At 32.6% G+C, this 23194-nt stretch overlaps 1 protein-coding gene and 2 non-coding genes across 3 annotated transcripts; all 3 read right to left on the bottom strand.

Moving 5' to 3' along the window:
• Nucleotides 1-5527: 5527 nt before the first annotated feature.
• Nucleotides 5528-5599, bottom strand: Trnag-ucc. Its single transcript has one exon. It is a non-coding gene; the product is annotated as a tRNA-Gly (tRNA).
• A 3366-nt stretch (nt 5600-8965) lies between these two features.
• Nucleotides 8966-9037, bottom strand: Trnag-ucc. Its single transcript has one exon. It is a non-coding gene; the product is annotated as a tRNA-Gly (tRNA).
• A 4608-nt stretch (nt 9038-13645) lies between these two features.
• LOC125053104 lies at nt 13646-21476 on the bottom strand. The gene is made up of 10 exons (XM_047654316.1): nt 21354-21476; nt 20477-20588; nt 19910-20109; nt 17874-17972; nt 17469-17569; nt 16821-16941; nt 16426-16569; nt 15804-15985; nt 14698-14799; nt 13646-13768 (listed from the first exon to the last, which is right to left on the bottom strand). The coding sequence occupies exons 3-10, from the start codon at nt 20004-20006 to the stop codon at nt 13646-13648; spliced, it is 969 nt and encodes a 322-aa protein (XP_047510272.1). The 5' UTR covers nt 20007-20109; nt 20477-20588; nt 21354-21476.
• Nucleotides 21477-23194: the final 1718 nt, after the last annotated feature.

The raw sequence follows: 23194 nt of genomic DNA, 5'->3' as shown, positions 1-23194 counted from the left end.
ACGCTAAAAGCAACCTTATTGCATTGTACTAAGGACCCATACAATCGTGACCCATAACAATGAACTAGGAAGTGTGACATGTAATACTCGTTTCCTACAAAAATACTCGGAATTGTTAACTTTGTTAATTGAATTTGGCTGTCAAGTAAAACTATTTATATTCATCGGGAGGGATTAGATGTTAAAACCAATCACTAATTCAGCTAATACTTACCGTATGGTATTCATTAATTAGTTTTGTCATATTCGGTCCATCAGAAAAAAGGAAACACGTTGTTTCAGTAGGTAAAAAGAGCAGTGACGTAAGTTCGATCTTCAGCTGTAAACCAATGGACTTCTGTCTATTCCAGGCATGGTCAGGAAACCTGCATGGCATCCTTAGACCCAAAAAGTCGACGGCGTGCGTCAGGCACAGAAGGCTGATCACCTACTTGCCTATTAGAGAAAACAAATGATCACGAAGAGATACAGAAATCTTAGGCCCAGTGTTTGGTTTAATCAACCGGGTTAACAATACCATTTACTAAAGTTGTACATATATCTTCGACGACAACATAGTGGGGGAATTATCTAAAAAAATATTTTAAAAAAATGTGTTTTGCAGGTATTAAATTAAATGTGAAGATACCATTATAAAGAGTTGAATTATAAATATTGTTAATCAATATTTCGAATACAAATAGATTAAAATAAATAACTTTTGTTTATTTAAATCACATCAAAGTATAATCGTATAATATATAATTCACGCTACTGGGAAAAAATTGTTATTTTAGTTGAAGAGAGCTCTACTAATTGTATCAAGAGAAAATAAACGTATTTTAGTATGTTTTTAAAAAGTATTCCACTATTAGAATGCTTTTTTAAGATTTCGTATTAAGATTTCGGGGACTGTGGTGGGGCCCACTACAACCAACTGAGCCCTTTTAACCATTAGAATGCTACACTATCTCTGAATATCTTAGGTACCTATTCCAAAATATTTAAAAACAATTTCCAGCAGTGTGAAGGCGAGATAGGCCGCTAGTCACATCGGCAAGAGAGGAAAATATATTTTCCCATAATAATCATATATGATTTACTCCAAGAAAAAAAGTAGGCACACGTTTTTTTTCGTACAAAAATAGCGCCAGAGATATTATAAGAAACGTCAATAATGCACAATCCTCATTACTATGTATTTAAGTTATTATCGGCTAAAATTCGCTATGTATAAATTAGCGCCCGACACTGTAGTGACAGTAAGGGCATCAACACATTGGTCAGTCTTTAATTGAACAAAAATATATGAAACAGTAATATCTTTCAGTGGGGAAGGTTTCTGCGGTATCTCTTCTTTATACGTGTTTTTTTGTGAAATAATTGTTGTTTCGAAAAGATTGAATCCAGGATACCAAACTATGCATGTGTGTTTCATCAAATTATGGAAATGTCTTTAGCTTCTTTTAATTACTTATAGTACAAAAAACATACAATGCATAAAAGATGGTAAAACGAGATTCTTGCTTTCTTTACGAAATCAGTATGATGTGGAAGCTTATTAAGAGAAAAGTATCTTAAAATTAATCATTATGATGAATTCATTTCATAAAAGCCTTCTCTCATCTAAGCGTCAAATTTTTCTTCTTCTTACTAAAGCCTATAAAGGAGGTTGATACCATGGAGTATTAATTCGGGAAAATATAAATTTTTACACGTGTCTTTGAAATACGCCCGCTTTAGTCTTTTGTTGTTTGAATTTTCTCTATCTCTTTTGATAAAAACAATATCATTGGTACGCAACGCAAATTATAATAATTATCGGATTTCAATGTGTTCTTAAAATATTATTATCAAAATATATTTATATTTTATCATTCACGTTTAATCTTGATAAAAATCTTACTTTAGTTATCATGTGTGTAATTAGCCAATTGATATAATTTCAATCCAGTCCAGATTCTAACTTTATAAACTGTTCATTTACGTCACAGAAATTTTTTAGTAGATTAATTCTAGTCTATATAGTATGGAAGAAACTAACTTTAGCAGTAAGACCGCCCATTTCCTTTATCTTCATTTATTTAATTTTATTTTTCTCTTGTTTTGTGTTATTGTGATGTAAATAAAGTGTTATTATTATTATTATATAAAACATTTACGATGTTTGCTTTGCCGACGCGTGAAGTCTGGCGACTTACTCTATATATATTTTAAGTAAAATAATCTATGTTTTCTCAGAATATTAATTATTTAATTTATTATGCGCGGTATATTGTCCTACTAAAGACAGCATACAACTTTTAATGTAAAAGGCATTCTTCTTTTCGTTCCTCTTATAACCAGTTACTCCTGTTCCCTTCACATATATCCAGCTTTTTCAATTCCTATTTCACTGAGGAGACTGCCATTCGATTGTGAATATTCTACCTGTGGCCCAGACTAGGTAATCTTTTAAAAGTAGACTACGAACATTGAAAATATAACCCATTGTATTATTATATTTCCTGTGCATATATTTTTACATAAGAGTTGTTTTAAGTTCTGTACATTTTTTATAGATTAGATTGAACAGTCGTACTATTTTGTCTGGAACTGCTTATAGCAAAAAGACTGCTTATTGTTGGCTTTTATATTTTTTTCTTGTTTCGTGTGATTGTTTAATATGATGTGTACTATCATTATTCTTACTTAATTTATTATGTACATCTTCATACTGATATATTTATCACTTTTCTCTCACTGCCTCTGCTAACAGAAAGTCTACATAATTCTAATAACTACAAAACGTTTTAATATGAGTGTATAAAAAAAATTGTTCATACAATATAGAACGCGAAATCACGTTTTCTCGCATGGTGTAATTTAACAAGAGCAAACATTAGAGCTATCTATTTTTAACTAATCTAATACATAAACAATGATAGCATGCTTTCTGATCTCACTTGGGGTTTTTCCCTACAACATTCCCAGAATATTTCAGTTGAATGTGTGATGTCATCTCTTCGTAGAAGCCATAAGATCTGAATTTTACATTTACAATCTTACAGGAAACTGCTTTCAGTAGTAAGACCGTCTCTGTTTCGTGATAATGTTTTATTTGTCATTTTAATCAAATTATTATTATGACAAAATGAAAATGGAATAAACATCTCAGGGTTGAAAACTAGATGCTATGCCATTTTGTCGAATATATTATTTCATTTAAGATAGGTTGTGCCTACTAATTCAAAACTGTTTCATTGATAATTTAATCCAGGACCACTATGTTTAATGTAATGGCTATTGTAAATATTTAAAAAATATTTAATGTTATAAAATATTTACACACACGTTGAAAAAACACATATCAAAACCGTTGACGACGACATCGTTTAGAACAACATACCGGTTATATTGACCAAAATCAAAGGTCCCGGCTGAATTCTGAGGTACTTAATTACATATTATAATAACAACGTCATCGGCTGTTACGACTATCGGTTTTTACGACCAAATATGAGTAGTCCCTTCGATGTCGTTATTACAGATTTTGACTGTATAAAAATCTTGTATTTATGGTTGAACTCTTCCTTAACAACTGGGCCGATATATATGTGTTTTTATATATTTTTAATATGTTTTAGAATTGCATTTTATGTATCGTATGTTATACAGTGTAGATATAAAGAAGGCGTATGAAGCCTCGGAAGTCGGAACGCAGCTAGATATTTATTACATATATATATATCACTCTCGAGGTTATCAATTGCGTTTAAAACATAGTTTTCCCGTCGTGAGATCACTCACATGAAATGTTCATTCATATATGAAATATGTATATATCGAAACTGAAGTGGGAAAGCCCCAATGTTAGAATCTGATTTATAGACCAGATGGCTATTCATTACAGGCATCTACGTCATGTTTGCTTTTTATGAAGATGAAAATGTATATAGATCAAACAAAATCAATTATTATTTATAAAAAAACCTGTATACTACAGATTTAGAACACACACACACACTTAGAGATACACAGACATAGAAAAACCGACCCCGACGCGTTTCTATGCAATTTCGATATATGTAGTCCTATTAAAATCAATAGCGCCGATGTTCTTGGGATTGCGCTATACAAAAAGTCAGAGGGAAAGGTGCCCAGACTGATGGGATCAGACCAGACTTCCTCAAGGATCCTAACATATTTTAATAGTCCTCTAATAACAGTCAACATTCACGTTCGTCACTTTAACCTTTTGAGAGTATGACGTCACTCCCATCCTCACAACTTGACTTAATTTGTGACCTGGATGGGACAGAGGGCGTTCATAGGGAGACTCCAACGCGTTCGGTCCATTTTTCCTCGCTCCTAGTCTTTCCGGCTCTCTTTGCCTCATCTGTAACTGATCGCCAGGTTTCCAGGTTTCAGGAATAATTATAAAGGTAATCCAAAGGTAATCCAAAGAAAACCTAACAAAGATCATCCTCGAAAGGTAAATATATAAATTTTTAAAGAGAATCCTTACCTTTTGCCTAACGATATTTGTGAGTGTGGCAATGACGTTGGGGATTTTAATCATATATTCTTCGCCTGTACTCGACATGACCGTTCCGCTTTTATTTCCTCACTTTTATCCATTAAAATTCCTTTTCCTACTTCAATTTCTGTCCTTTTATCTAATATAAATATTGATGTATATAGAATTTTAGCCAGTTTTATTTTTTATAATAATATAAAATTATAACCATTTATGTACTTATATGTATTTATCTGATCCTTTTCTAAATTCCGCTCCAATTTCTAATCCAATAAAATAAATCTAATAACGCAGTTCCTAACTTTTTTACATGGCTGACGCACAAACCGTGCAGGCCAAGAAAGGGAAAAAAAAGAAGAGAATCCCAAGTCTGGCTAGAATGTGCTGTATAAACCTTGATACGTATGCTTTAGGCAATTATTCCTACTATTCATGTCGTTCTAAACATCCCTGCAAACATAAACCACTTTACAGTCACCCCAACGTGTAAAATTCAAATATTTCAAAGTAAACAACATGCCCTATATCTCGTGTTTGTTTAGGCGTGACAAATGGCTCTCCCACCGAGGTGACGTATTTTAAGAGAAATAAGACAAAAAGAATTGAATTGCGCCGAAGCTGTTTAAACAACGACAGTTGTTTTTAAACCATGCATTTATAAAAATTATATTTTGAGATAACCGAAATTTCAAAGACTAGATTTTGAAGCCAACAATTGTTATTACAGCCTACAGGTAACCCACATCACAGCACAAACAATATTTTCAGAAAGAGACGAAACAGTACTTTAGTTAAAAGAGATCAATTTGAGTGATTTAGTTTTCATGAATAAGGGATATAACATTATTTATTACAGATATTATTATTTAATACCTCGCCGATACCCTATGATCCTCTAATAGATTCCAGCTTTAACGTATAAATTTTATACGACATCTCACATGAGCGCAACGGATATGGAAGGAACATAATATATAAAATTTGGTAAATTTTGGGGTCCAAAAAATAAAAAAGCCAGTACAAAAAGTGTGCGTTGGCCGGGAATCGAACCCGGATCAACTGCTTGGAAGGCAACTATGCTGACCATTACACCACCAACGCTTGTTGAGTTATAATTCAAATTTTAGTACAAAAAATCTCTAACATATTTACACAAATGCGGCGACAAATGATCGAAATGGAAAATGTTGAATTCAGTTTAACATAGGTAAAAATTGTTTAGGTCTGATATCCTTCTATGAAAAGTAGAGTACCCCACCCACAGAACACGAATTCGTTTGAGTATTGTTCTGGAACATATATGTATAGGTAATATAAACTTTCTTAAGACAAACAAATAATTAATAAGGTGATCCTATTTTATTTTGGTCTCTTGATTTTATTAAAAAATGCCCGAAATAATTATTTTCTCGTCAGAGACTAATATATATAATTTTTAAGTAGGGCGCAGGTGTGGGAACTTGCCATTATTTAAATGTATTATCTAGACGTTTATAATAAAAACGATTGTTATCCACTATTTCCTACAATGTTCAAGACGAGATATTTATGAAAATGTTAATGCCTCTTTCAATAATATCCTTGATTTACGACCGTTTATTCAAATGCGTATTCCTTAATATAATAAACTTGGTCGCATCCTGCCTGATGATTCAAATCATACATCATACTTGACCGAATCACTGGGATCTGCAAAATGTTATATAATTGATAACTTTTGGTTCGTGCGGATATAGAACCTAATTGTACATTGAGTACTAATATAAACCTTAATGTTATGATTTAAAGTGGAAATTTCAATGTATCGCAAATACAGGGACCCCAAATTTGGCCCACTTTCGCCAGCCATCCGTTCGAAATGGGAGCAATCATTATTTGTTTAATGCGATTTTCGGCAATAGATGGGCTGGATATACATTTTGATTAGATTTTAGGATCTATCTAGAGATTGATCCGGAGACGGTTTTGCAGAATCACACTTGTTTATAACTTTTAACGTCCTGATTTTGGTTTCATTTCTACTAATAATTTTGCTTTATATAGGATGAAAAAATATTAATTCTTTACTATGTAATTATAAAATTTACATTAGTAAAACATGAACAAGGCAATGTTGTCCCACACCTGCGTCGTGCTTAATAAAATTCATTCTTAATTTTCAGAGCTTATAAAAATACAAATACCGCGACCACCTTTGTCTCTAACGAGAAAATACTTGTGTCGGGCAATTTTAATAAAATCATTAATCCTTGAAGATAAATAAAAGAGTGAAACTTATTATGTCTTCAGTTCAATTTCTTTACATTTATTATTGCAAATTATCCGTCAAAATCACTTTAGTATATATTCACACAGCATTAATAAAGTGAATCACGGTTATTTGAAACCCATACCTATTAGGTTGACGCTTAAACATTAATTTACCCGTTACCTTTTTCTCATACTTTGCAATTTGTAATAAATGAAATTGACATTGAGATATGTCGTCGGATCGTTCTCACCTCTGTTCCCGGTTATTGCATATTTGGAGGTCACAAAATATGGGTCAGCTCATGACTGATGCGTTCGTTTACCGTGCTGCTTTTGTTTTTTTATGTAATATCCTGTTGCTTGTCTATTATTTTTCTATTTTTAGTGTATTATGCAAACAATATTATATATTTCCATTTAATATGGTTATCGAATACTCGTACAATCAGACAATATCTATGACCAATGCAACAATGATAGAAGTCGACAAAAGACTAGCATAGAAGAGTTTTCGGGCGCTTAGATAAGTCATGAATAATAAGAAAACGACCATGGTAATTTAAATGAAGCTTTTCAATACTTGTGTACTAATAACATATGGATCTCAAGATTGGGCGCCCACTAAAGCGACAAAACTATAGGTGTGTCAAAGATCGATATAAGATAGGGAAGAAAACAATTAATAAAAAATAATTAAGAATAACTAAGGGAGCAGATGCAGAAAGGGACAATAAAAATAAAACTTAAGTGGAAATGGACGGGGACATGGCAAGAGAAACAGAAAAGTGGAGCAATAAAGTATTAAACTGGCAAACGCAAAAAAAGAAGACGATATAGAAGGTGGATAGACCAGATTAAGAAAACAACAGGTCCATGGCGGACAAGTGACGTACAAGACAGAAATGGCGGGATTTGTTGGCGGCCTTTGAAAAAAAAGAGCACACAGATATCTACAAAGAATGAGATGATAGAAATATAAAGGTATGTATTTTAATGTTATCTAAGTATCTGAAATAAAAGGCTGATATTATTATTATATAAATCTAATAAATCGTTAGTTTATACCCGTTATAAGCTCTTAAACCACAATTTCAATTGGTTTAAAATACATAACATATCTTTCTAATTTAAATGGCACGCGATCGCCAGGTGCGCGAGATTATAAATCATTGTATAGACTTATGCGCGCCCTAATTGTCAAAATTTTACCCCCGTTTATTATGCCATATTAACCCTTATGGATGTGAATTGAAGAAGACATTATGTCTAAACATCCTAAAATACGGCGTAAATCATTTTAACATTAATTGAGGGTATTATTTTTTTACTTCAAACAAGACACTTCATAAATTTTAAACATCGCGCATTTCTTTTATACTTTTTTGGTCTAACTGGAAATCAAGTTGTTTGGGTCCACGTAGAATAATGTAAGCCTAAATATGTCTTGTCAATCATTCTCGTGGAATAACGAAACTGAATTACAAAAAGTACACAAGTACTTTATTTGTATGTTTGTAACGAATAAACTCAAAAACACCAGGACCGTTTTCATAAATTCTTTCACCATTAGAATGCTACATCACTCAGTATGTTACGGATATATGTATTTAAAACAAAGTTTTAGAAATAAATATCGTGCAAAGCGGCTATGTAATAATATTTTTAACTACTGAGAAAATTCAATTAAATAATCTATAGAATTAACCTAAATCGTACAATTAATTAAAATAAATTTAAAAGGTTTGGTGTACCTTTTATAGTACTTTCGACCAAAATTACCAGTCAAGTACTTAGAAGTTACTTTATAATATGGCAGGTATTCTGATTGAAATTCAACACAAACACACCTGGAGTCGCGTGCCTTTTGTTTGCCTTTTTTTAATCCAGCACGAGTTTATTCAGGACCCTATAATCCTTTAAAAGGGTAGAAAATATTTGTTCAAGATTAAATTATTATATTGTTTGGTTAAAACATTCTTCTATAGGTCATATGAATGTGATATTTAAACGCATACATGTTTGACTGTTGATGTTGTCTGCAAAACAATCAAATCCAACCCAGGAGCTCAACATTAGCCATAGCCGTCAAATTATTTACACTTATTGCTTTAATAAATCTGGAATGTAATCAATGTACGCACTAAACCATTAATATTATGTGATTAAAAGATAATAAAAAATTAAATAAAAATATTGTAAATAAAGTTAAAAAAAGTGTGCGTTGGCCGGGAATCGAACCCGGATCAACTGCTTGGAAGGCAACTATGCTGACCATTACACCACCAACGCTTGACATATTCGATATTATTTTTTCATTTCATGAATTTTATCACATTGTGTAGCACACTTAATAGACTCGTTCCGATACATACAATTGTATATTTCTATCACTGATAAATGCTTGTTTCTTGATACATATAAATATGATTACTAAAATAAAACAAATATTATTTGTATATACAATTATATGTTATAACATATAAAGATAATTATAACGATGCAAAAACACAGAATTCTGGACAAATAGTAGGCATTTAAAAATCATTTAGGGTAAGATTCAGAGTCGAGACTTAGCGCTCAATGGGACACCAAACTTATTGATTTGACCCTATTTTACCCTTAGTGTCCTACAGGGTAACTGTAGGCTTCCACACAAGTATAAACCGATCAAACAGTGTTCTTACTACCGCAATACAATTGCCATTCCGTAAGGGGAACAAGATACAAATTTAATTATAATTATCGACTAGAGATCAGTCTCAAAAATATGGGAAATGAAGAAGGTAAGTTTAAACAAGTCAACGAACTAAAAATCCTAAAACTTCAATTTTATTTACATCTGTGATTTATCATTTACGAAATTCAGGTCATGAATCACAAATAAAGCTGGAATGAATAATGATACTTTGTTAATTATTTGCTCGAGTGTACGTCTGTTTGTTTAACACACTTGTTACAACGAAACGACTTTATTTTTGTAAAGTTCAGACATAAATGGGTGTTATTTCAAAATACAGAGCCAATTCTTAATATAAGTAAATTCCTTCTTAAAGTAAACAAATTTAACTAAAAAATAATATAATAGTTCTTTAATTAATAAAGATTGTATGATTATTATTTTAATGATTATATTATTGTAAGATTTTTCAAATAATTGCATGTGGGTGCGGTTCTTCATAAAAAGATGAAGTTTATGTTTTTATGTTAAATGGACTTGAAAAAAATTACGTTTACGTTTGACGTGTATTTTTACGTATGTACATATTGATTGTCAGAACCAATTTTATATAGGTAATCTGACCATCCGTATTTGTATTTTATAAAGTATACGTTTTACAAAGATCATAAATCGATCTGTCGGTCTCTGTTCCACAACGCAATGCATTTAACTATTCATAATTCACTAATATTTATTCGTCACGCCATCTGTAGAACTGATAGACGCAAAGATGAACTAACGATGTCTCAAATAGCTGGTATGTTTAAGTGAAGTTTCTAAAAGCACGATTAGTGTTAATTTTATTAACGTATTAATATCAACTAACCTACAACTCACAGACTTAGAATAAAAATTCAAGTATGTCAAACGAATTTTTATGTTTTTAGAAATAACTATTTTTACAAAGAACCTAACAACCTCTTTTGAATGATAAACACTGACTTTGTTTAATTAAAGATTCAGCACCAATTGATCCAGAAACAAAGCGATACTTTTCATTGTTTAAAGAAGTCTTTTGCACCGCCTGTACATCGTCACTGTTATAAGTAATAAAAATAAGCGTTTATTTACCACTAATCCAAGTGTCAAGTATCAAAGGTAATCCGACCTTGTTTTTGTTCCTGAGTGCCTGGATTATAATGTTTCTTTGTAAAGATAACATTTCTTACATCTTTAAACGTATTTGGTCTTTAAGTACTTATATTATGTTTCCACATCTCCAAATACATGTTGTATGACGTTCTTCTTAATAGGGCGAGGGGCACTTGAACAAGTGTCAATTTGTTGTTTTTAGTCAAGCCAATGATTAGCCTTCATACATACATATTTTTAGGTTTTAGATATTTTTTTGGTCCTCATCATGTTACATCACCATAAAAAAAATTGTGGCGCTACAACCTTTTTAGGTCTGGGCCTCAGATTTCTGTATCTGTTTCATGATCATTTGCCAATCATAGAGGCATGTAGATCAGCCTTCTGTGCCTGACACACGCCGTCGACTTTTTGGGTCTAAGGCAAGCCGGTTTCCTCACGATGTTTCCCTTCACCGTTCGAGCGATGGTAAATGCGCACATAGAAAGAAAGTCCATTGGTGCATAGCCGGGGATCTAACCTACGACATTAGGGGTGGCACGCTGAAGCCACTAGTCCAACACTGCTCTAATCATTCATCATTCATCACCATAAAGCAAGGAACATGAAAAAAATCTATTACTTACATCTCAGCTGGGATTCGGATTGCGAGGCCCGCATACTGACTGGGCTAACAATGCTCATATACAAAGTTAAATTACTACTTGGAATTGATATACTTAATAACCGAATAGACTATTAGGGTGGGTAAAGACCCAGAAATTTAGCAAGTCAGATAGTATGCTGATATGTATTCTATATGATTAATTGGGGCTTGTTTTACTAATTTTTGAAATAGTGTCGGAGAGTTTCTTGCCAGTACTTCATGCCCGCTCTACGCCCTTTAACATCTTTTCTCTTGACGTTCATAAGTGTACTTGGTTACCTATATGAAAACTGCGTAAAAAGGCAAAATTGTATAAGGGATACCATTGCCATTTCAACATAAAATTGGGATCTAGTACTTCTAGACTGTTTGTATACCATAATAACTTACCAATGCGTCTCCGTAAAGTTCAATTCGTATTGCTTTAATTAAAATTACAATTATACTTGCACGCACTGTCGAATCAAATAAAACATTATATTTACGCCCTTCTTAGCAACTATTTTCAAACTTTAACATGGAATAAAACTTTATTACGATCATTTCGTAGAAATAGAGCCTTTATTATAATGTGATAAGGACTAAAATTGTATGTAATGTTATTAACACTTGCAGCGTAAAGATGATTGCGATGTCTATCTTATTCCTATTGGATTGTAATTCGTACAGCCGAGAACAAATGTTGATTATTGTATTTTAGTTTAATACTTTTTGGATTGTATATCACTGAACCTGTTGTTGATAAGATTCTTTTTGAAAATTACATTACAAGTAAAATATTTAATATGTTTTTTGAGATATTTTATTAATTGTGCTTAAAGTATATAAGGACGTAATACCTCGAGATTAAAATTACTCTTAACATAACACATGTATAGGTTGGACTAAATACTAAAAATAATAGATTAAAAAACCTAAAAAACACGCTTTTAAAGCACATCAAACTAAAAAGTGAAAACTATAGACGAAAAATATGGCACAGAGCGCCCCATGCTTTTTCACAATAATACCAGTATTTTTTGTTCATTACCATTTTCAGCCTAAATTAGGAATTATTTTTCACTTTTTAGTTTGATGTGCTTTAAAAGCGTGTTTTTTAGTTTTTGTTTTTTTTTTTTGGATTATTGCCAATTGTCTTTGACAGGTGCGCAAAGTTTGAATAAAATCTGTCCGTTTAAAGTGGGTCAAAATCGAGTCCGAAGGAGTCGGTTACACACATACATACATACAGGTGAAGCTAATATAAAGCGTGTAAAATGTAGTTAAACCAAGAAGAATTTAAAATATATTCCTTCACTGATTGTACATAAACCTTATAATTTTGTTCATTTGCGAATACCGTGATCTTATCAACACCATCAGATCTTTTAAATTTTATAGCAGTTTATGTTTTATTCAAACTGAAATAAAGTCTACGTTTCAGTACCAATATTACCTTGTTACCAATGAAATATGGGGCTCCGCCTTACAGATTTACGAAATGATAAAGAGAATTTTATAAATGTCTTTATCAAGAAGAAACTAAGCAATCTACTTCATAAAAGATTATATCAGCTTTAACTTTGTTGTTATGTGTTTCTCGTATTACTGTTACTGTGACAATTCTCCCTTCCGAGTCTATTGTTTATTTTAATTGCAAAAATTTGAAAAAAATATCTCTCTATTTTCTGATTTACACGTTATTTTAATACAAAATATAAATTTCTAAGAGTAGCTATAGCATAGAGATTGATGTATAGATCATGAATACCACGCGTATCTCCGTTATTATAGTTGCTCAACAATCCATACTTAAAATCATTTTCTTCTACCTACCAAATTGTACCATGTGTATATTTTTTCAGTGTCCTTATCACAAATCTTTGGATACTTTTGTTATAAATTCGCTCGCATCTATACGAAAATATCAGTTTTTCAAAGTGAACAACCAACGGACGTTCGTACTACCGTTTTTTAATTTGAACAAAATGTTCGTACTACCAATTATGTTCAAGTTTTCAATGTTACTTGAAAGCTTCCCAATCAATGAAGTAAACAATTTTTTTTATTTTTTCTGTTCTTTTTTTTTTAATATTATGTAAACTGGTGGCTTGTGCCTGCGCATCTCCAAGGGACAACTAGACTCTAGTGTATATTCCTTTATTTTTTTGTGAAAATACTTATGTCCTTGTGGATTACATGTTTTGTTTTTATATTTAATGTTTTTGTATACAGTGCTATATAAAAATAATTTCTAAAAGTAACTCGTTGGTTGACTGGCACAGAATTTCAGCACAGAGATTGAGTCATTGCATGGGTATTTTTAATACTATTAACATAGGTCGTTTCTAATAACATTATCAATGCATCAACAGCAAAGCTCAGGTGTTTGACCAGTAAAAATTTTCCTCACGTGCAAAAGCGCAATAAATAACCTTTAAATGTTTATTTATTTTTTTATTTACATTTCCTCTGAAGAGCTGCTCTCTGAGTCTGATGATGAAACTGATTCTGTAGCGTTGTAAGCCCATGCTTCTACTTGAAGCTTGTATGTGTGTTTGAATCCTCGTACTGGCAACCTCACCTGTAATAAAAATCATATTGATGGGAGGAAGGATGGATTTTTAATAATTAATGAATAATCCATATTTGGTTTAACTGTTTGTATTAGTGTCTTTAAAGGTGGGAACTGACCAAAGTTACGAGGTGTAATGTAGCATTCGCATCGAGCATGTTAAAATCGGCGTAACATGCTCGTCAAAACTCTGTGCTCCACTTTCGCCGCCAGTGTTCACGAGATGTGATAGTGATAATGTTGATATCTTTCATTCTATTTAATTATTGTTTCATCCAAATTAAGAAGAAGAAAAAATGTTACTGGACATACAACTTATTTAAAAACACAGGCGTATGAGGTGGTTTGTTTTTGATTGCAATATTATAAACCAAATGATTACTGGACAGTATAAAAACTTTGTACGCAGGTCTTGATTTTGAAGAACTGTTGAATTTAATTGGACCAAAAGTACTTAAAAAAGACACAATTTATAGAAAATCATAATCATGATCACTCGCGACGTGCGACGCGTAATTACTGAACCGCGTAACAGTCAAAGGATTCGCCAAAAAATCGACAGCCGGGTGGATCACTCAAAGCAAGCAACGAGCGGCTCGTTGCTCGCTGGTTTCCCTGTAACACGACGTACTGACTGCACGAATGCTCGCTGTGTAACATTTCATTACATGTTACATTACACCTCGTAACGTTAGTCAGTTCCCACCTTTATATGTTATATTTGTTACATGTTAATGTATTAGCCCAGTTAATGTATTCATTATATTAATATGGTATATACAGACAAGTTGCCGAGAATTTTCCACCTCTTGCGTCTCATAGAAAAAATAGTTAAAGAACCAAATTTTTGTAAAATCTATTTAATACTGAATGAACTCAAAATGTATACAATTGTTTTTTTTTTCAGTTTACAATATATTGTATGACTTGTTTAATACCTTAACTTCTGGAGTATCCAGTTGCCAGACCTTGGGCTGTCCAAGCCGATACGGCATGCCTACTTTCACACAAATAATCATGGTGTCACGTGCGGCATCTATCTATAAAAATAAAATACATTTAATTATTCGTTTCTTTAATAATATACAGTATATTTTTGATATTCTTAACCTATACGTACAATTTGTGTCCCTATGGCAGAGTACCTTAAATGCTGGCAGCATAACGCTTTACTGCGATACTTACTCGTTGAGCGAGGAAAGCAGCAGCTCTGGGGTCACCGGTACTAACTACCAGACACCAACTTAAATCTTTAACTAGCACCTGTGCTCTTGAGCCCCACGGACCAAGAATAATAACTACATTATAAAATGCTGTTTTATAATTATCCCATCAATAGGCTACGTGAAGCTTATCCTAATTATCTTTTCATTATGTTCTCAGCCCTATTAATAATGTTCCATTAACATACAAAAATTACATATTATTTTAGGCTGGATAAAGGCTGGCTGGCTAGGCTGGTTTTGGTCCATTAAGGAAATATTGAAAAGGGAGAATGGTCTTGGACACCTGTATCTTATCTACTCTCACATACGGCTGCTAAACGAGGACATACAACACATACACTTAAATAAAAAATAAACTAGTAGCATGCCCGAAAGCAATAGAAAGAAAAGAAAGATGAAAGAAGGAGAATAGAAAGAAAGAAAGAAGAAGAATAAAAAGCGAAAAAATAGAACAAAATCCAAAAGTTATAGACGTCATTATGCCCTAAATCAGAAGTGGCAATGGGCGGGGAATGTAGCAAGATGCACAAACAAAGGTGGACTTTCAAGACAACTATATAGAAAGGACCAAGCGGAAGAAGGAGAAGAAAGCGCCCTATAAAAAGGAGAAGCGAATGGAGAAAGAAAGACATGGATAGACAAAATTTGGAAACAAGAAAAAAATATGTTCTTGGATTGTAAAATGTACAGAACAGGAAAAAGGTATAATAGTTTTAATGATTTCAAAATACTAGTGACAAAATTGTAGATTTTTTCCGCATCGAACGGAATATCTAAATGTTATCATTTAGCTATAATAATTTTAAGTGAAAATATACCTCAAGATAGTATGTCAAATACGTAGTGGTAGTCGGTTTGACCTGGAACACCTCGTGGTAAAATCTGAACATGTCATCTGCGGCTTCTCCCCTATCGTAGCAGCGGAGACCACCCATCCACCAGTGGCCGACCCATGTATGGGCAATCAGATCATAAATGGATGTACGGGGCATCACATATCCTGGTAACATATGTTTTGTTTGTGTGTACTTATACTGTTACTTGTTTCTAGATATTTTATTATTTTTGCATAATTATCCGCCAATAAGAGCACTTGTTCTAATAACCTGTGTCCTTCTAACTTTAATTTCATCGTTCGCTTAAATTTCTTTATGCAATATATAATAGAAGATACACCAAATAAATAAAGAAATACAAGTTACACATTTTGTAAAACAACAGGTAATACTGTGTACTGCAAAAGACTAACAGTAAAAGATTAACAGACAAGTTGAATTCCCAATAGTATCACGAGCGCCTATAAAAAAAAAGAAAATTCTACATGCAACATTTATATTTGGTAAAGATATTAGAAAAAACTAAAACATATTTAAACGTTTACTAATGCAATGTAAATTAAAAAATTCGATTATCTCTCACAATACAATCACCGCTTCTTACCAAAAGGGTCATCCTTAGCAAAAGAACCCACTGCTTTGCCAGTAATAGCAGCCGTGATCCAAGGCACGTACGGGTGAATTAAGGTTTGGAGAGGCGGTGCTGGAGGTCGTCGTATGCGCAGCGGATCTTGACATGGTGACCCACCTTTATAAGACATGTGATTTTTGGTAACAAAACAACGTATCGATCTTTACAAACCTATGTTTAAATAATCAAGAAGGAAATAAATTCACAAATCTCTAGTCAATTATTTCAGAGTCCTAGCCATCAAATCATGTCAATAAAATAAAATAAATTAAAAATAGTTTAGTAGTGTTACGACGCATTTAATTATATACATAAGTTAATTTCAAATGATAATTAGTTTCAGCGTTTCTCGCGCATTGCTAGCTAACCTTGGGAAATAGCTACTATTGACCAGTGGCCAGTATGCTCATGTATGAATAAAGGCGATCCAGATTGGAAACCGCAACCAGTGGTGCACGCTACGCGGTCTTTCGGCAGCTTCGTTACGTTCTGTGGAAATGTTTAACGCCTGATACAATCTTGAAAGCAATAATTACTTGCGAGTACATAATTGATCAAAACTATTTCTAATACAAGATCATTTACAAAGCGGATTAACGTAACAAAGATAATTCACATATAGATGAATACGATTGTCCTTTGTGTACTTTTTAGGTCTGGGCCTCAGATTTCTGTACCTGTTTCATGATCAGTTGTCAATCTAATAGATAAGTAGGTGATCAGCCTTCTGTACCTGACACACGCCATAGACTATTTGGGTCTATGGCAAGCCGGTTTCCTCGTGATGTTTTCGTTCACCGTTCGAGCAAATATATTTATTGAACCTGGGACCTCAGGGGTCAGATTCGCGAAGCCACTAGGCCAACACTGCTACGATTGTCACATATTAATTATTTATTATAGGTAATGATTGATAAAATGTACGTGCAATGAATGTGGACCTGTTAGACCTCGAAGAAACTAGAGATTGATCAACGAAGGCGCATTCTTATAGTGCTATTTAAAATATCACTTACCCCTCCTAGGGGAAGAGCATCATACAAATAGCAGAGCTCCCTCGGAAGAAGTTTCACTTTCTGAATATCTTTTTCTTCTTCCAGAAAATCTCTTGGAACATCTGAATAAATTACCATATACAAAACTAACTTTGTAATTAAAAATTGATTACAAACTGTTTTCTGCGTAAAAGACAGAAATTTTGTTTCACTACCAAAGTTTTGGTACACTTTTCACTCAATGGATTTTGTTTAATAAAACTAATTATAGACAAATATAAATTCAACTTCATTTCAGTGTGACTTCATAACTTTTTCTAAAATAATTCAATAGATGCATAAAAATATATCCATTGCAAATATTATTATAATATTGAGACTGGCATTTTGCCATTACATTATAAGTACTGTCACTTCAATAATTACCACTTGCGAAGTCAATATGGAGAAGACTGTCTGTGGTCTGCTTGCCGCTTCTGGCCATTGCAAAATTCTTGAAAGGGAGACATGCTGGCACCATGTATTCTGGATAAAGACATTTTCTTTCTTACACACTGCTTGTGAGTACATAAAAGAAAGTTCTGTAAATGCAATTCTCTATAATATTGCCAAATGAGCTTAGAAACCCTACTATACAATTATCGCTTAATTGTATAAGCTGTTGGATACTACACATGGAGTATGTAGAGTAACATAAAAGGCATAAACAGAAGTTAATCATACAAAATTAAGTCACTACTAGTACGGAACGGCTACTAAAAGAGGTCGTACCGAGGAGTACCTACAGCCTACAGGCAATAAAGGAAATGGTGGATGAATTTATCGTATACGCCTTATATAATATTAATAATAATAGCCTTTATTGCTGTAAAATACTTATCCTAGTAAAAAAAATGTGAAGTACTATTAACACTAATACTTAATCGGCAAGCCGGTTAATTTCTATTAAACAGCTTGTCGTTGGACGTAGGCCTCCTCTAAGAGCTTCCATTCGCCTCATAATTCATTATATTTTAAACATTATATGTTATTTTTGGAAATACAATAGCTAGACCAGTGCCGATAATTTTTGAAACCTAAAAAAATAATAGTAAGATGAAACCTATTGGAAAAGGAGAAGAATATTATAAAAATTAAAGGAAAAATAATTTACGGGCGATCTGAGGTCGGGAAGGGTAGGGGGGGGGGAGTTTTAAGGGTAAAAAACGGTTTATCTCGATTTCCGGCAAAACTAAAAGTCCTATCGAAGAAAGTTAAATGGCAAAGTTATAGGTAATAAAAAGATTTAAAACTTTTGTATTCACACATTTTTCACATAACCTCAAAATTTATGTGAAAAATTCAAAAAACCAAGTTTTTGGTTTTTAATTTTTATCTTTTACAAATTTCTTTTTTTTTTAACGAAATTTGGTGAAAACTTACCTTTCTATGTCCCAAATACGCTGTAATTTATTTGATTAAAAATATTTATTTTTTCACCTTATTTTGAATGAATATCGAAAAAACACCCTAATTTTCAATCAAAAATTCACCCGTCAAAATATCAGCTTTTTACAAAAAGTTGGTGTGCTTTCAGTTCGTTGAAATCTCTACTTTCCTATGGTAAAAAAATATATATATATTACCATAGTAAATCTTCTCAGAAAATGCAAAACATCGTATGCAGTAACGCCCAGACCCGTCATACCCTTCCCTACTTCTCTATGAAATACGAAAATTTTAGCCCATCTAAAGGCTAAAATTTTTTTTAGGTCACTCAGGTATATATAAGTTATCTTAAAATAGTAATAAATAGGCATCTAATTATAATTTAAAGAAGATTCGTTCGATTAAAAAATAAATATTTTTAATCAAATAAATTACAGCGTATTTGGGACATAGAAAGGTAAGTTTTCACCAAATTTCGTTAAAAAAAAAGAAATTTGTAAAAGATTAAAATTAAAAACAAAAAACAAAGTTATTGAAAATTAGGGTGTTTTTTCGATATTCATTCAAAATAAGGTGAAAAAATAAATATTTTTAATCAAATAAATTACAGCGTATTTGGGACATAGAAAGGTAAGTTTTCACCAAATTTCGTTAAAAAAAAAGAAATTTGTAAAAGATTAAAATTAAAAACAAAAAACTTGGTTTTTTGAATTTTTCACATAAATTTTGAGGTTATGTGAAAAATGTGTGAGTGCAAAAGTTTGCAGCTTTGCCATTTAACTTTCTTCGATAGGTCTTTTAGTTTTTTACCCTTAAAACTCCCCCCCTACCCCTTCCCGACCTCAGATCGCCCGTAAATTATTTTTCCTTTAATTTTTATAATAATCCTCCCTTTCCAATAGGTTTCATCCTACTATTATTTTTTTCACTTTTTATTTATTTTAAAGGCTATCTGCACTGGTCTAAGCTGTTAATACAAATCTAAAATTAAAAAAGGAGACTATCCATTATATTCTAATAACTTTTTGACTCACGTGATTTGACAGGCGTAATAAGCTTCAGTAACGCTATACTATGTTTAACTCCAAAATGTTTGTATTCAGGATGCAACAATACATCGGCGATTGGCATCAACAAAACTGCTGGCTCACATTCTTTGCCTGATGCCAGTTCTTCTACCGTTGTCTTGCATTCCACTTCATCTCTTTCGTAATCTCCGAATACTACGTTACCTCTGAAAAGTTATTGAATCTTCGTTTGAAGAATTTGGGCTAAATTTGTATCTACTTCATTTTTCCTTGAACTTGACTGGCATTAAAGGCGCTATTTATATAAAAAGAATGAGAACTCACCCACATTAAGATAGCTATTTATATGAAAAGAATGAGAACTCACCCACATTAAGATAGCTATTTATATGAAAAGAATGAGAACTCACCCACATTAAGATAGCTATTTATATGAAAAGAATGAGAACTCACCTACATTAAGATAGCTATTTATATGAAAAAAATGAGAACTCACCCACATAAAGATATATAATTAATAAAAACGGTTATAGGAGCATATGCATTCCATCTTCATTCTCATCATATACTTACAAGGCATAGCCTTTAGGTATCAGCGCGGCGTCGACAGAGGTTGTCAGAACAAATTGTCGGCTAATTAGTACCACTCGAGGTACGCGGAAGTAATGAGGCGTGCCGTTCTTTACTGGAACAGGTGACACTTCGTTAGTATTACTGCGTTATATAGTATAATGACCCTGATTTACACCGATTTCCTACTTTCTACAACTATCCTAGGTATCATGATGAGTCTAAAGTGGGACCAACGACGGTAATATATATATGTATATACTTAAGACCTGATTATGACATCATGTCATAATCAGGTCTTAAGTCGACAGTGGACTTTAATTATCAAAGTAATTAATTTAATTATTTTTATAGAGGACTAGCGGTTTTGTACCGTTTGTGGGTTTATTCATAACAAACATAAGGAAAAACAATTTGAAATTAAAAAAAAAACAATTGATTTTAGCTACTAAATACAGTAGCATAAGTACCTACTACCAAAATTTCAATTAAACCAATTATGTCGGAGTTAATAAATGTATATTATACTAGACTCTAAAATTCAGGAACAACTTTATGATTAGGGTGGCGGGTAAGTTTGCAATTTGACTGTTGATATTGACCTCGCCTCAAGTGTGGTGGCAATAAAAGCTATGACACCTGAATTCTTTAGGGAAATAAATATTGTATCATAAGTTGACTGCCCTGTGTTCCTCAACTAATTACGTTTGTTTATTCTGTTCTTTGTACCAGTTAGCCTGGTATCAATCCACCTAATTATTAGGTATTTGTTTAAATGTGATGATTTATATATATTTAGTCCACAATTTAGTTATAAGCTGTAAATCTTATAACTAAATTATAAAAAATCAGAGGTATAGGAATTATGAATTTTATATACCGTGTATATACTGTAACGCTCCAAGCCATGTGAACTGTAACTCGTCTAAAGGCCCTTCATCAGGATCGAAGGCTGGGTCATCGTGGCAGTCGAAGAACTGACAAACCACTACTGCTGATACTGTAACAAGGTGCTTGCTGCAGAAATATAGTAATTCTAAACAACCATACAAAATATAATTGCCTTATGGCTGTTTCTGTTAAACGGGGATTTTTGTTAAAGCTGTGTAATTGAACAGATTTCGATTTAATTATTGCCACTACTATCTAGAATCAGTACAAACCAATATGACTTAGGGTCCTTACAGAAAAGAGCGTACCAATTCTTAAAAGGCCGACAACCCACTCGCGAGCCCTCTGACAATGTGACTGTCCATGGGCATGTCGCTTAACATCAGATAAACCCTCCTGTTTACTCCCTTTTTTTATAAAAAACACGCTTGTAGGAAACAAAATAATTTCAATTTTAGGCTTAACTATCCGTGTATGTAGATACGACACAACATAAAGATAAATAAAAAAAACGTAAAACTAATGAAAAATACATTTATATGTTATACCGAACAACAGTCGCCACATCTCGCGTTCATCTGATATAGTGTTGACATGCGTACGAGTTGTTTGTCTTAATTATGTCAATATTATCGCATTTGTAGGACGTTACCGAAACGTTTTCGTATCTTATATATAGTTCTAGTAGTATAACTATACTACTAGAACTATATATGAGATACGAAAACGTTTCGGTAACGTCCTACAAATACGATAATATTATTAAATAAGGCTGATCCCCTATTTGCAAATCCGTGAAACACAGGACTGTCTGCCCCATGGCCCACTGGAAAGTTATTACTTACATCAAAGACAATATACAATCTATGAGATAATTGTAATAACGCTCGATTACAAAATTTCAATTTTGATTTACAACAAAATCTAATAAATTGAATTCAATTATGTAAATTAGGTTAATCTTAATATATATAAATTACGTGTCACGTTGTTTATCCGCTATGGACTCCTAAACTACCGAACCGATATCAATCAAATTTGCACACCGTGTGTAGTTTGATCCAACTTAAAAGATAGCATCGCTTACATCTCAATTTATACCCGCAATATTATTTTATTGCAAAATATTTGTTTATTATTTCATAGTCACAATTCTAACAGATGGCGCTGTGTTGAAAGTACCAACGTTTCACATAAGCTACAATTTAATGGCATTACCACCAAAAAAGCATGGTGGTCCCCATGACTGGTGTTCTCCTACCGTTTCCCTTGAATAGTTTGCTACTATGTAATATAACAAAAACCTTAGCCACAGCAACGCTTGGCCGGTCTGCTAGTTTCACTATATGTTTTGGATAGTTATAAAAAGTTCGAGTTCGAGTTCGAAAGTTCTTGTGGGTAAACCCACAAGCATCACACATAATATGTATGCGAAAATATATATTGCTATCGCTATTGAGGTTACGTGAATGCTTGCAGGAGTGTTCTACTATTATAGTATATGAACCAAACGGTTTGTTTAATTCTCAGTCTATCAATGTAGAGGTCTTTCCTGTCCTACATTTACCGTGCCGTGATTTGGTCATAAACGACTGTAATAGAGGAATAAATTATTATCAAACAAATAGAAAAAGGACGTAGTCAATCAAAATATTTCTAGGCGCCACCTTGCGAAGTTACTAAAATTGGATGAGTTAATTATATATTTGTTATTCATATTATACATCTTATGATTTTTACTGACATACCTACAAATGTATTTACGAGCTTTGTAAGGACCATATTAATATTTTTTCATCGTTCAAATTAATAATTATTAACTATTATTAT

The sequence above is a fragment of the Pieris napi genome, chromosome 10 (assembly GCF_905475465.1).
Source record: "Pieris napi chromosome 10, ilPieNapi1.2, whole genome shotgun sequence".
Classification (NCBI taxonomy): Eukaryota; Metazoa; Arthropoda; class Insecta; order Lepidoptera; family Pieridae; genus Pieris; species Pieris napi.
The sequence above is the reverse complement of the archived record's forward strand: the minus strand, read 5'-3'. Positions and strand labels throughout refer to the sequence as shown.